The sequence below is a fragment of the Microtus oregoni genome, unplaced genomic scaffold (genome assembly GCF_018167655.1).
Source record: "Microtus oregoni isolate MIOR12 unplaced genomic scaffold, Mior012 000015F_ref0000493, whole genome shotgun sequence".
NCBI lineage: Eukaryota > Metazoa > Chordata > Mammalia > Rodentia > Cricetidae > Microtus > Microtus oregoni.
This window is the reverse complement of record NW_024543074.1, coordinates 30,861,825-30,876,281: the sequence shown is the minus strand read 5'-3', so window position 1 is coordinate 30,876,281 and position 14,457 is coordinate 30,861,825. Positions and strand designations below refer to the sequence as shown.

Sequence of the window (14,457 nt, the reverse complement as noted above, 5' to 3'; positions counted from 1 at the left end):
TAAAGCCTCATCAAAGAAACAAAAATAAACAATGTAGTATACATAGAAAGGATAAATCTGCATCTACTTCCTGCATCCCAGAACTGTACAGTAGATCCTCTAGGATTCTTTCCAGCTATGAAAAGACAGCATTTGGATAGGGTAGCTGCTACTGTTTAATCCGTGTGTGAACCTCTGAAGCTAATTATCCAAAGAGCTCTAAAGGCTAACTATCAATAGGTTGAGAGCATCTCCCTTAAAGACAGCAGGGCCCAGCAGATGTTTAAGCGTACACAGCATTCTTCAATACTCAGGGGGTTTACTCTCCATCCCAGGCTGTCAATCACAACTCTCAATTGCTCTTGATAATAACCGAGTGCTGGGGGCATGGGTCAGTGGTAGAGTCTTCTCTACTGTCTCCAAGGCCCAGGGTTCAGTCTCTGGAATGTGCATGCATGTGGACAATAATTGAAAATGATTGAATGAAGAGCTACTTGACAATTTGAGAGGCATGATTTGGGGTCACAGTGACCAAGCCTGTGATTTGCAAAGTACCTGCTGGCTTCTCTCTCTTTAAGCAGGTGAATGGGAAAGAATGGTAGCAGGGAGGGGCAGGAGCATCTGATGTCCCTACCATTCTATGTCATAAATGGTACCCATGGCAGGGTGCCCAAGAGCTCCTGAGGGTTCTGCCCAGTCTTGCGAGACCTGGGTGGATGGGCACAGGTGGTTGTGGTCTGGTGCCGCCCAGTGGACAGCTTCAGTACTGCAGTCATCAAGGGTGCTGCCTCTTGGGTCCTGGATAGAATAAACACCTTCCTGTTTGGGAGAGAGCCCAGGGGCAAAGGCTAATAACCTTGCCAACCTCACCTAGCGTGTATGTTCTTTTCTGGCACACTTTTACCTGAGCCTTTTTGTAATCCATCTTTCCACTATTCTGACTTCATGACTACCCCAGAAGAGACAAAGAAAAAGATGAGGGACTCAGGACTCAGGGCATGTGTTGAAGAAGGCAGTTTAATTGGAGAAAGCGCCGAGTTTCGGCATCTCTGCAGCCCTTCCTGAGGCCTTTACTTCAGTCATGCATACCCCCTTGCACATTTAGGCCTTTGCTAGGCTCTGAGGTCCAGCAAGGCTCCACCCTAGCTGTGGGAGGACAATGGGTCAAGAGTTGTTTAATCTCATCAGCAGTGAGGGCAGGAGGAAGTGTGCACACTGAGAAGCCAAGCTAGGGATGCTGAATGCAGCAGTAACAGGCTTCTTAAGAAAAGATGCCAGACTTAAGAGGGGAAGGCAGCAAAAAGGGTTGCTTGACAAAAAGATGGGGATAGGGAATGTTCCAGACAGAGGGGGACAACGTGTAGATGTCTAGAGGCAGGAAGGAGGGTGAAGCTTTCAAAGAGCCCATAGAGGCCAAGTATGGGTCATGGCATGACTTTTTAAGTTGGTGGGCATAGGAGGGCAGAGGATGGGACTGGAGGGGTCTGCATGGCCTGTCCCAAGGAGCCCAGGTTTATGCCAACAATGCTGGGAATGAAGAGGGTTTTCCTATAGGAAATCCCTGCCAGAGGCACAGGATCCAGGAGATCCTTGGGGAGGGGATGGTAAAAGATACTTGGGAGAGGGGCTGTTGGCCCCTCATGACATCACTTATGGCTTAGCAAGTAGTGTGTGTTCTTGGTGACAACAGAGTTGCTCGGGGCCAGTCAGGATACCATCATGTGGAAAGGATGACTCTTTGGAATCATAGGCAAAGGGCAGAATATGAAAGTATGTACTGTAGGGATCTGTAAATTTATGAAAGTTGAGGGCCTTCCATAACAAAGTCCCACGGACCTACCATGTCACTGGCATTAGGCCAGTGTCGGTTTATGAAAGGTCTCATCCTGCCTCAACACCCCACCTTTTTCTTAAAGCAAAATTCCTGACTGATTGCTCTAAATCAAAATGGTTCTCAACCTATGGGTCACCACCATCAAAAAATGCACGTTTCCTGTGGTCTTAGGAAACCCCAACCATAAGTTTCTTTCTGTTGCTACTTCCTAACTGTAACTTGGCTACTGAGTGGTGCCTCAGTTCTTAAGACCATTGGAAAGATGTGTTCTCTGACGGTCGCGACCCACAGTTTGAGAACCACTACTCTAAATGCGAGTATTTCTAATTGTAAGTCAAGGGGGAAAGATATCAAAGCACCATTACCACTCCAAGAAAACACCGGTCTGATAGCATTACCATAGAGACTCCATAGTCGAATTCTCCAGTAATCCCTAAAATGCCATTTACACCTGCTTTTCTCCCCAGTCCAGGATCCAAGTAAGTGTTTAACATGAAAATGTTGGTTACTTTGTCTCCTTAGCGTCTGCCTCTCTATCTTTGTTTGTCTGTCTGTCCATCTACCTCGCTCTCAAACACAGCTTTGTTGAGACACAACTAATTATTATTATTGTGTAGTTCCATCATTTAAAATACAATCTGGGGCTACAGCTCAGTAGGTTACAAAGGAGAGATCAATTCCTGGTCCTGCGAAAGAAAAAGAGGGACAGGGGAAGAAAAAGAAAAAAGAAGAAAAAGAGCGACCGAGGAAGTGTGCCAACTAGGCAATCCATTGTTTTTAACAGACTCATAATCGCACATCCCTTATCGCAATGAGTCGTAGAGAATTAACATTACTCCCAAGCCTCCCCCAAGAACGGGCTGTTACTAGCCTACTTTCTGACTGCAAGCTGTCTTTTTATGGCATTTTATCTTCAGGAAGGTCAGCTGTATGTGGTCCTCAGAGGCTGATTGCTTTTACCCAGAACGTGTTTGATGTCTGTGTTGAGTGTGCTCAACTTTTATTCCTACGGCTGAATAGTCTGCCATGATACGGCCAGTTTTGTCATCTTTCTTGCTTCAATCTCTTTGTCTAGGCTGATATCCCAGGGTTTTTCTTTTGCCTGCCCTCACACTGACTTCTAGTCTATGTTGTGAAGAAGACTCCGACCTACATTCTTAATCGGCTGGCTTTCTCCTTCTTAGACCCCAACTTGGGGTTTGACAGGAGCTCTGTATGGGGTGAGCTGCCTGCTGCCTGTGGCATCTCTGGGGACACACACTTCCAGACCTGTGCACTGCTGGGGAGGCTCCAGGTCACTGAAATAACTTCTGGATTTATTTCATTCATTTCCCTTTCTAATTGGTCAGTAACCTGCGGGGCACTAGTGCGACACCGTGTAACTGTCCTGCCGACTGATTTTAGACCGTGACAATCACAGTCTCAACCCCTTCGACCCTGGGACTTCTGAGCAATGAACTCTACATACATTTTTGTGGGTCTTCTGGAATGGCATGTTCCATCTGCCCACTGTGGAGTGAACCCACTGAGGTCATTATTCTTACTGAGCTCAGGTGGTACCCCACTGTAGCCTTTGGGGGTCATCTTTAGACTGGCTCCTTTGCCCTTTTGTTATCTCCTCATCATTATTTGAATTCTCTTGTATTTGTTGTTCCTGCATTCCCCTCAGTGGGGAATAACAAAAGCCACCACCACTAGAGGGTGACTCTTGTAGGCTTTCTTGCCTCTTAGTCCCTCACACCTCCAATAACAACAGCAGCTGTAACCGCCTGTGGCCAAGGCCATTGACCCCTGGCTGCCCATGACCAATCCTGGACTGCAGTAGGCACCCAAGGATGGTGGCAGAGTCATGTTGGTCCTTGACAGGGAGACTTGCTAAGAAGAGAATCTAGCCCTGAGGTGGGACTGCTCCTCTTTTGGCAGGTATGGGCTTGACCAATGTGGTTGTGGAAAAGACCCGTGGAGAGATCTTGTCCCTGCCTTTTCTTGATGACTGGTACCCAGGGCTCTTATTGGGCATCCTCTGCTTGTCGTCTGCCAGGGGCACTTTTCGTGAATGTCCCGGAGGAGAAATAGTAGCTTAGAAGGATGCAGGCCAGACCAGGCGGATATGATGATGCTTTAAAAAAAAAATAGATACAGAAGCTGGCCACAAACTTGACATCACCATAACCTGTCAGGGTGACAGAGGAGCTGCCACAAGCACAGGTGCCTGGATAAAGAAATTAAAGTTGGTCAGATCAGTGTGCCTCCAGTGAGGGTTCCAGCTGCTCAGGGTGGAAGCTGGCTAGAGCTGTGTGAGACGCGGTGGTGATGGCCCATTTTACAGATGGAAACCCTGAGGTTCTAGGAAGTCAGTTTCATGGCCTTCATCTCAAAGTTAGTCATCCATGAAAGGATGCTCCTTATGGTTGCTTTCCACCAAGACCTCTAAGGATGTGAGTTTTCTCCAAACAGGCTCTTTACTGGCCCAAGCAAGACAGTTAGGCTGTCCATAGGAAGGGTCTGTGGTGAGCTCCAGTTGGCCAGCTTGCTGATGGCTTCCTGAGGCAGAAGCAGCCCCACCCCCACCCCACAGGCATTCACCTTGCCAGGGTCCGGGGCTTGAGTATGACTAGAATCATCTGGTTTCCCTGAGATGCACTGGTAAAGCCCTTCGTACTTTTGGACACATGCCAGCCCCAGAACATACACAGAGTGCTCACCCATGGTTGCCTTGAGGGAGCTGTTTCCAAGGATATTGTGGGACCTAAGACATGGCATCTCAGGATTCTGTGTGGGGAAGCGGTGGAGTGGAATCCTGAGCGTAACTGCTAAAGTCTCAGGACTGAGCGTTGTCCCGTATTAAATGTGACGCTTTTTTTTAGCTGGCCATTCTTGGCCATCTCCACCAACACAATAGTGGGACTCTGGGCATCACCTGTGGGTGCAGAGGCAACCAAGACTCCAGTGTTCTTGCTGACAAAGGGGACAGTATGAAAAGTCACTCCAGGAGGGTACTCTGCTTGCGAGAAACTGCCGCGACTCCCAAGCGCTGGCACAGTGGCATGTTGCCAAAGTGACTGAGCAGCGCCCTGTGCTCATTCCACGCGCATTCACCATTTGCTATTACGGACTCGGGAGGGTTCAGAATGAGATGTCATGTGCTGAGTCTCCTGTGCCCCTGTGGGGTGGGTGGTAAAGTGGCCTACAATCTGCCTTAACTCTCTGTTTCCCTGCCATTCCACTCCCCTGCTTTGGCACCGTGGTCTGGTTACCAGCAGAGGGCAGCGGAGGGGTTAACTCCCCCAAATCCCAGTTGAAAAGGAGAGGAGGGGAGACCTGGTTTGCTGAGGTTCCCAGGAGCCTGAACTCAGCCTTCCTTCTACTTTGCCTGGAGCCTGAGCACTCTGGAGCAGCTTGGACTCTGAGATGCACTTGCCTGCCCTGGCCCAGAATATGGTGACTCAGGAGTTAACCGCAGGCTGACTCCCCTGAACTTCCCCAGCTCAGGGTTCTTAACCAATCCCTCCACCCACCTGGGGAAGGAACGGGAATGGGGAAAAAAATGTCCAACATGGAGAACAGCTTTGATGATGGGTCTCACCTCTCTCACCAGAACCTGGGATCCTCGTCGCCGAGCAAGAAACAGAGCAAGGAAAACACCATCACAGTAAGTGGCTTGACTGTTGGTGGGGGGAGGGCTCCAGGGCTGGGGCTTTGGGTCACAACTGGGCCGTTGCCGTGGCAACGTGGACCGCCAAACCCAGAATCGATGCTCACTAGGAAATAGAGAAGTTGCAGCCAAAGCTTGGGTTTAGCTGAAGTTACCCCCCATCTCCTCCCACTGTCAATTTCCCCTTTTGCTTGCTCTCCCCCGGTGAAGGGGTGGAAGGCAGGAGGCTGTAAGGAGACAGAAGCTGCTTCTGTGTGGTGGGCAGGAGAAGGTGCTTGTGGGGGAGCGAGTTGAAGGGGGTGGAGTGTGCTGTGTGCAGAAATGTGACATGGAAATTACAGCCACCGCAAGGCTGCTTTTGTGCAGGGAAACTTCTGGAAGATGTCAAAGTTAAAAGCAAGAAAAAGCTCCCTACAAATAGCATTTCTGGGAGTCCCTGATGAGAAAAGCTTCTGTCCAAACTCTCAGGGATCCTCCCCAGTGCTAGCCAGATACCTCTGTGGGGATGAAGCATGGGCCCAACTCCTCCCTCACAACCCCGTGATGTACTGTGGTCAGGACATCTCTATCCTAGCCTCTAAGGGAGGGAGCTGCCTAGATTCTTAGCCAACAACCCGGAGAGTTGAGAAGTGAGGTCTGTGTAGATTTGCTATCCTGGCATGAGTTCCTGGCACGACTTATAACCTTGGGCTCCTTGTCACCCTGTTCTGAACTGCCCTGACTACCTCTGCAAAGATAAAAACCTGAGTGGGTGAATCGGACCATTCTGCTGTGCAGGGAAGAGCGAGCCAGACAAACAGTAATAGCAAGCAATCATAATAACCTGCCGTCAACTTAGTGCCCGCTTGGTACACCAGGACTGCTCCTAGGGCTTGCTGCCTGCGGTGTGAGCTGTGGTTAACAGAATCGACTCCAGGCGGGGATTATACACCTAGACTCTGAAGCCAGAGTGTCACTTACCTCACTCACAAAGCTGTGAGTTCGAGCTAGTTTCCCAGCCTCTGCTGGTGCCTGTTTCTACATAGCAGGGAAGAGGGCTTCGGCAATGGGGGAGTGGGGTGACTTGGTCCATAATCATAAGCATCCAGAACAGAGTTGGGCATGCACCCCGTGCCTGATATGCATTAGCGTGGCCATCACACTGTACACAGACAAGGAAACTGGGGCACAGTGTAGCACCATGCCCAAGTCACCTAGCTAGGAAGCTTCAAGCTTCAAAAACTCAGCTCGTGCCCACTGGCAGTGCCCCTCCTGAGCTGGTGTAGGTCCCTCAGGCCATCACCCTGCCTTGACCCTTCGGAGTCTCCTGGAAACTGGGCAGGGCGGCTCAGCTTGCTGCAACCCTGTAGCAGCCACAGCTTCTCTTTCTAGAGAATCTAGAGGAACCTGGTAGGGCATAGGCCAACCTAGGTTCAGACTTGGGAGGGCATGGTCCCTATCTTCACATTGCTACTAAATGCTCCACAATGCTGAAGCAAGAGGAGAACTACTCAGAGCCAACAGAAACGGGGAGAAAGGAAGAAGAGAAAATAAGAGGGAGACACATTTTCACATTCTAGAAGCAAACACCCGAAGTGAAAAGAGACGGGCCCGTGTTGCACTGGCTCTTGTCTTAAAGGCACATGGTGATGGAGCCCAGTCAGAGTCAGGCCCCTGCTGGGTCCTTGCAGTCAGAGCTTCTGAATATGGCCTGACTTTGTTGCTTGTCACTCCTGCCTGCTCCTTCCCTCTGGCCGAGATGGCCTGCGTTGGTACCAAGGTCCTGAGACACTGTTTAAGGTGTGGATTTCTGAAAAACATCTGTAGATGGTCTCTCTGGGGGCGAGGACCAAAAACTGCATTTCTGTCAACACTAGAGAGGGTTGATGTGAATGCTTACACCCTGGAGAACTGTTGCTGGGAAAACTGAGCAAAAGAGGGAGTGGCCACAGGTCACACAGCAAGGGAGAAAGAAACCCAGGACTCGATCACATCCAGGTCTCCCTACTGGCAACCTGGCTGCTTGCCCATGTATCCCTTGGATACCCCAACCCTTTATCACTTCAGAATGAAGACCTGACTCATTATTTCCCTCATGTGGTACCCTGTCTCCACACCCAGCCCGCTAGCTCCATGTGCAAACCCCGTAGAGCTCAGCACTTCTTTCACGGGATGGGACGGCCCTGTACCTAGAAGGCTGAGACACCACTTTCCTGTTCTGGGGGAATACAGGAATGTGGTGAGCAGTTTCCATGCCATCTGACCTGGGAGGCAGCCACTGACAGGCCCTGCCAGGGCAGGATGCATGTCCTCAGTCATGGAGCAGGGACTGAGCTGGATTTGAAGTTCAGTGGCCCAAAGCTAGTTTAGAAGAACAGGCACATGGGCCCACTGGCAGCAGATACAGGGCTGGCAGCCATGCCTGGGTCTTGTTCCTGCTGTCAGTAGTGTTAGGTTGGCAGGTGGGGGCAGGGCACTGTTTGATTGGGAGTGACAGGCATTAATGGCCGCTTACTGCCCTCAGCATAAACTTGACACATCAAGATATAGAGGGTTTGAGCAATAATGGCAGAGAAGGCCCGAGGCACAGTCTCCTGGAAGGAGGAACTAGAGGGCCCTGTGGTCCTCTGCTTGGATGCCCAGCGTAATGAAGCATGGCATCTTGGGAGGGAGCTAGTGGCTGGAGGGAAGCCCATGGGACCCTTTCCAGTCTTCTCACTTTCCTGGGTCAGGGTCACACAACGTTGTTAGCTGCAGCCTGGGTTACCAAACTCTGTAACCTTAACCTGAAGGCTGGAAGGAGACTATCACCCTGCCCTGGACACAGACTGTACTGCCCTACAATGAGAGCAGGTGCCACTCAAGTGGGTCACACATGTGTTCTGCATCCCTGGTGGACCAGCCAGATGCCTGACCAACTGCTGCCACCTCCTTGGTGCCTTCAGTAAATGTCTGGGAGCAATTCTCTTGATCTGCAGCGTGCCTCAGTCAAACAGCCCCTGCAATAGGAAGTGTTCCATCCATGGGGGTGGGCAGCGGTGTTTCTCCATGTGGCTGTGCCGAAGACTGGGGATCCCCAGAGGAGACAGTAGAAGTGGCCACACCACATACACACACATTGACAGGCACACCCCTCCTCTGTTTCCTGCTCAACAACCGTCTTTGGCATGAGCAGGGCCTTGCTACACTTCGCCCCAGTGAGTTAGACAAGTCATGTGTTGACGGGATTCAAATGCTAGTCTAGACCTAGAATCCTAGTCTGGATTCAAGCCATGACTCTACTACCGCATTCAAACTCTGGGATCTGGCTTAAGTGACTTAACCTCTCTGTGCTTCGGTGGGTGCCTTGAGTGGCTGTTATAAGGACTGTATGAGTCCACACATGGCGAGACTCCGGACATGATTAGCACTCACTGAGCATAAAGTAAATCCCTGGGCTGTCTCCTGTGCAGCAACAGGAGGAACCGAGGCTCCCACTGCTCCCAGCAGGCTATTGGAGGAGGCACACCTTTCCTAAGGGTGCAGCTGAACATTCCTAGCTCCTGCCTGGTGATCTCCAGGAGGGGAAAGGAACCTGCCCACGGAGATATTCATAGAGAAAGACATGTCTGGCTTTCTCTTATTTCCTGGAGTATTGTGGCCCTGCTAATGGAGCCTGTGGTTCAGGGACACAAGAACCTGTGTCCCTGTGAGGCCTGAGCATCACAGAGGGGCAGGAAGAGAATGATGGACTGGTACTTGAGAGGGTACTTGAGTGGCACTCTCCTGTGCCCCTCTAGCTTCGTGACAGTGGCCTGTCAGCCTCTGTGCCTCGTCTCCTCCCCTGTGCGTGTTTGCACCACTGTTGCAGGTGGACATTTTTGCTCTGATTGCTTCATTGCGCCGCACTTACAACATCCTCTACCGCTGAAGCCTCCTGCTCTCCGGAATCCTCTCATCTTTCTCCTTATAACCCAACACCATCAGCCAGGCCAGGGTCTTCACGTTCTCGCCTGGGCACTGTTGGCATTTGGGGTCAAGGGCAGTCCTGAGCCTTTCCTGCCCTGGGACCACAGTCATATCCTTTCACCTCTCCAAACTGCAGCCTCCATCGTATGGGGCTGGGAACTCACTCAGAGAGCGCTGTCCTGTCCATTTCGTGTTCATACTAGACTCTTGGTGGCTAACTGTCTTCAACACAGACATCTGGACACATCTGCCGGAGTCCTTCTTGCTTCTGAGCCAAACTCAGCATACATGTGTGTGAACACACACACACACACACTAAAGCACTCATATACTCATACACACATGTGTGCACAAATACACACACACAGATACACACACACACATAGAGACTCCAGCCCTCCTCCTACCTGAAATACCCTTTCCTCTATCAGCCTGCTTGCCTAGATCCTCCTCAAGTACCACTTCATCTAAGAATCATTCCAGCAACCCCAGCCCTTCATGTGGCCTCAGCATCCCATGCCTGCCCTAATGAGAGGCGTATCCCAAGAATAATCACCCCTTAACTATCAGGCTCTTGAGAACATACGCTGTACCTCAGACCTGGTTCCTAGTCATTGCAATAATGATGCTTTGTTGAATACCCGCTGTTTGCCTGACGTGCAGGACCTAGGAAAACCTTAGGATAGGATGGTCTCCATCCCTTCACCTGCCCTCATGGGCAAGCTGTCAGCAAGGAAAGGAAGAAGAAAAAAGCCATCAGGAGTACATCAAAGACGTATGTGTGCAGGGTGCTGGGGAGACCTGGCATAGCAGATAAAACCCGACATGGCGCATGCAATGGAGGAGCTATCCGGTAAACATTCAGCTCTACCGCCAGCCTGACCTGGATTTGAACACTTCTGTGATCTGATTTCCTCAGTGTTGTGCACTTCTCTACCTGACCACCAGGGGGAGAAGAACACTGAGGATCCAGGGAAGTCCCATTGGGTAACAGGAACCAGAACTGACAGAGGCAGTGACAGGCACCCCAGGGCTCCTGACCAGGGCATCCAAGAACTAATAGCCCCAGAGTGGCAGAAGTATCATGAGTCTCCAGCTTCTCTCACCTTCACTCCTGCCCAGGCCCCATCCTTTCATGGCTGGTCCAGGTGTCTCTGAGACACATTACACCATGGCTCCAGGACAACGGAGGGGTCGAATGGAACATAATCAAATCCCAGCTATCCTATAGACCTTCTGTGCCTTGGAGCCAGCTGAGGATTGCCATTGGAGGGGATTCCTGTTACTCTCTCCGCTTTGGACTAACAGAGTCTGTCTTCTCTTCATGGGCATCCTGGGGTAGAGAGTACCACCCTTTCTCTGAATGTGGGTCCTCTCAGGGAGGATGCTAGGCATGGCTAAACAAGACCCATTTTCTGCTTGCCCTGACCCATCATTGGCCAAGCCACTTGTGATAAACTTCTTCCTTTGTGGCCAAGGCCAAGAGCAGTTTGGATGAAGACTGATGAAGAAGGTCAGGGGAGATCATAAGGTTCCTTAGAAATCAGTACTGCCTACTTTGAGTACCGCGGCCCCTAGCAGCAGGTCCCCATCTGTGAATTCAGCCAGCTGAGGATCCCCTAGCCACAGGTTGAAAACTGTATCTGTACTCAATTGTACAACCTTTATCCTTGATATTACTCCCCATTCAATACGGTAGAACAACTATTCAGCTCAAATTATTAAGTATTATAAGACTATGGAATGCAGGGGGGTCTGTGTTTGTTATATGCAAATACGGTGCCATTTTACATAAGGGAGCTTGGCATCTATAAATTTTGCCATCCATGTGAGGCCTGAAAACAGTGCCCACCTCTCCACCCCCAGATACTGAGGGGTAATTGTGCCTTAAATCTGTGGATTCTGTGATTATTTATTTATTTGCATGGATGTGTTTGTGTGTGCATGGTTGCGTGTGCACAGTTATGTGTACATGCTCACATGCATGTGGAGACCAGAGGAAAGTGTGTCTTTCTCTATCACTCTCTGCCTAAATTTCCTTGAGATAGTCTCTCGCTAAACCTGGAGCCAGCCTGGCAGTCAGCAAGTTCCCAGCAATCCTCCTGTCTCTGAGCCTCATGCGGCCATGCCTGACTTGTCACTGGAGTTGCAGGAGTTTGAACGCAGATCCTCATGCACGCACAGCAAGCGCTCCTACCCACTGCCTCTCCAGCCCTGGTTCTGCGATTCTTAGCTCCTGATTTCTTTACTGTTAGAAATCTTATATCATTAAATTACATTGAAGCTTTCACGAAGCAAAATAAAGGTGACTGTCATCACCAAGATGGCTTAACCTCCATACCCTGTTTTTATGCTGGCCCCAAGCAGCACCCACTCAGTGGGAGGCTGGCAAGGCCCCTAAAGAAGACTCAAATCAGGACACCTCACAGCCGGGAGGGACTTCAGCCTAGATCAAGAACTTGGAGAGACCTTTTCCTGAAGCTGGACATGAGATGATGCCTGCTCTACCCCCTGCCCTCCACCCCCGCCATCCAGCCCCTAACAACAGCTGCAGGCCAGAACTTCTTCACACTGAACCAACTGGGGCAGAATTCAGTGCTGTTGAACTCCAAGGCACTGTGACATTCCTGGCCCCCTTCCTACCATGTCATCATGCTTCTTCCCAAAGGAGCCCCTGCCTTATCTCACCAATGTCAATGTCCTTTTCCTTCTGGACAGCACTTCCGGGTCTCCTCACCCAGGCTTGTGAGGGTAGCTGCTGCCCCTGACAGCTGGTAGGCTGGAAGGGCAATGCACTGACTACCACAGGCTCTCCCGCCCTTAAGTCAGAGGTCCCAGGGTCTGATTCAACTGACATGGGAGTTTTCTGGTTGGCCATAGCGTTTTGTTTATGTTTTTAATTTTTTAAACTCAAACAATTGCCATCACTGAAAGCTTGAGACAATTGACATACCAACCCCACTCTTTGGCTAACCTGGAATCAGCTCATAGTCTGGTGGCGTGGAGCAGGAATCTGAATCTGCCCATGAGATATGTGTCCACAGCCTGTAGCCCCTGCCCAAGGCACAGGCTGTTTCCCTCCTGTCCTGGTTGTAGATTCTGTGTCACAGGGGTACCTGGCTGTCTGCATGACCCTCCTAGGTCAGAGCTTGAAGACAATCTGCCACCCTCTGCGGGTTCCTGGTTGGCTTATCCATTCAGCACCAGAACTCCCCACTGTGACAGATGACTGGTCTGTGAGGTGAGGTTGGAGGAAGACGCCTTGGTGTGAGGCTGGGGAATGGCAATTCCATCAGAAAAGCAGCAAAGCCACTCCCACAAAGGGGGCAAGCCACTCCCACAAGGGACAAGCCTCTCCCACAAAGGGGGTGGGGGGCAAGCCACTCCAACAAAGCTGAGGCAGCTAGGGAGGATCACAAACACAGCTGGGAGAAACAATAGCTTTAAGCACCCAGAAACTTCCACACCACATTCTCCATCCTTAGGGCCAGCCCCAAGCCTGCACCCTGGATTATATGTTTAAGCTGTGGATGTTCATACCACAGTATGAACCTCTCACCCCCGACCCCCAGGTGCTTCTAAGTCAGCCCTATCCTTGGCTCTTCTTAGAAGCAAATTCAGATTTAGTTGCTGGCTTCCAGTATGATCCCACACAGGACATACCAAACACACAGATATTACCCCACTTCTTCGTACAAATGGAGCACACTGTGATACTAAAACCATTCTACACATCATCTGTGGACCACTGTGCACTCAGGTGCACTCGGCCCTTAGCAGTGCATCCAGGTACTGTTCCTCATCAGTGGAATGAACCCTATTGCTCTAGCACTGATTTGTTTTTCACGTACACATTCATTGTACGTGGCACTGTGTCTTCTGCCTCTCCTTCCTGGGTGCTGGGATTGAAAATGGTACCACCACTCCTGACTCCTCTCAGGCTTTCCTTACAAATTCCCCCCACCATTGGACAGTGTGGTTCTGGTCCAGCCTTTGACGGCATAGCCAGTGTATGGTAGATACCAGGCACATACATCCCTGCACACATAGGCAGTTACATCTGTAGCACCGTCTCTCAGAAGCACGGTGGCTGGGTCGCAAGATCTGGGCACTTACAATTGTGATAGATCCGATTAAATTCTCACCAGAGAGCTTTTCCTCTTCGTAGCCTCTAGGATGGGTGTGGGGGCCGAATGCCTCCTATAGAAAGTACCCACTGGCTGCCGGCAAAGGGCAAGATTGCTGAGTATATTCCACCAAAGTGGCCCCGGGGAGGTGTCCTTTGTGCTCTGGCCACCTGATCCAGCATTCTCTTTCTCTGCAGATAAACTGTGTGACATTCCCTCACCCAGACACAATGCCTGAACAACAGCTGCTCAAGCCGACTGAGTGGAGCTATTGTGACTACTTCTGGGTGAGTCCTGCCTCAGTTTCTCTCCACTGTGACCCCAACAGCAGCATACACCTGGGAAGAGCGGAAGGGGCCTTTCTTGTTGAAGCTGCAAAGTGTGGTGTCCAGTTTGGCATCTCAGACAGGACTTTTGCTGGATTCTGGATCATTCTGGCAGTCCCAGGAAATCTGTGTGGTTTTCCTGCCCTGTAACACGGCCAGAATGCCAGAAAGCTGAAAGAAAGCTCCCTCCAGGGCTGGATGGAGGCAGGAGACTAGAATTACATTTAATAAAGAAATATGAGCTTCAGGCCTGCTCGACACCACTGTGAGTGGCCTTGGGGACACTCTCTGCCTCTTGGCATGTTGCTTTCCCCAGCCGAGTCATGAGGAAGTCGGGTACAGAGATGTATAAACTGTCTCTTTCAGCACCCACGGCTCTCAAGTCCTTGTGTATTGCTTAGTGGGTACAAAGTTGCCTGTTGCAAGATGAAAAGTTTCTATTGATGATGGATGGCAGAACGTCACCACCTCAGTCTTAATACTCTTAATGTCACTAAACTGTATATGCACTTAGAAATGACGATGACAACAATAAATCTCACATTATGTATATTTTCCCACCGTTAAAATGATGTCTTAACGTGTATGCACAGTCCCGTACATCAAGGA

General features: G+C 50.4%; 1 protein-coding gene across 6 annotated transcripts in view; it reads left to right on the top strand.

The window, feature by feature from the left end:
* The window catches only part of Gas7 (growth arrest specific 7), a 231,851-nt gene that overhangs the window by 189,479 nt on the left and 27,915 nt on the right, over nucleotides 1-14,457 (top strand). For all 6 annotated transcript variants that reach the window (XM_041664089.1, XM_041664094.1, XM_041664091.1 and 3 more), the window contains 2 exons: nucleotides 5,412-5,465; nucleotides 13,720-13,809. In XM_041664089.1, coding sequence (XP_041520023.1) covers nucleotides 5,412-5,465; nucleotides 13,720-13,809 — 144 coding nt within the window. The remainder of the gene's footprint in view (nucleotides 1-5,411; nucleotides 5,466-13,719; nucleotides 13,810-14,457) is intronic.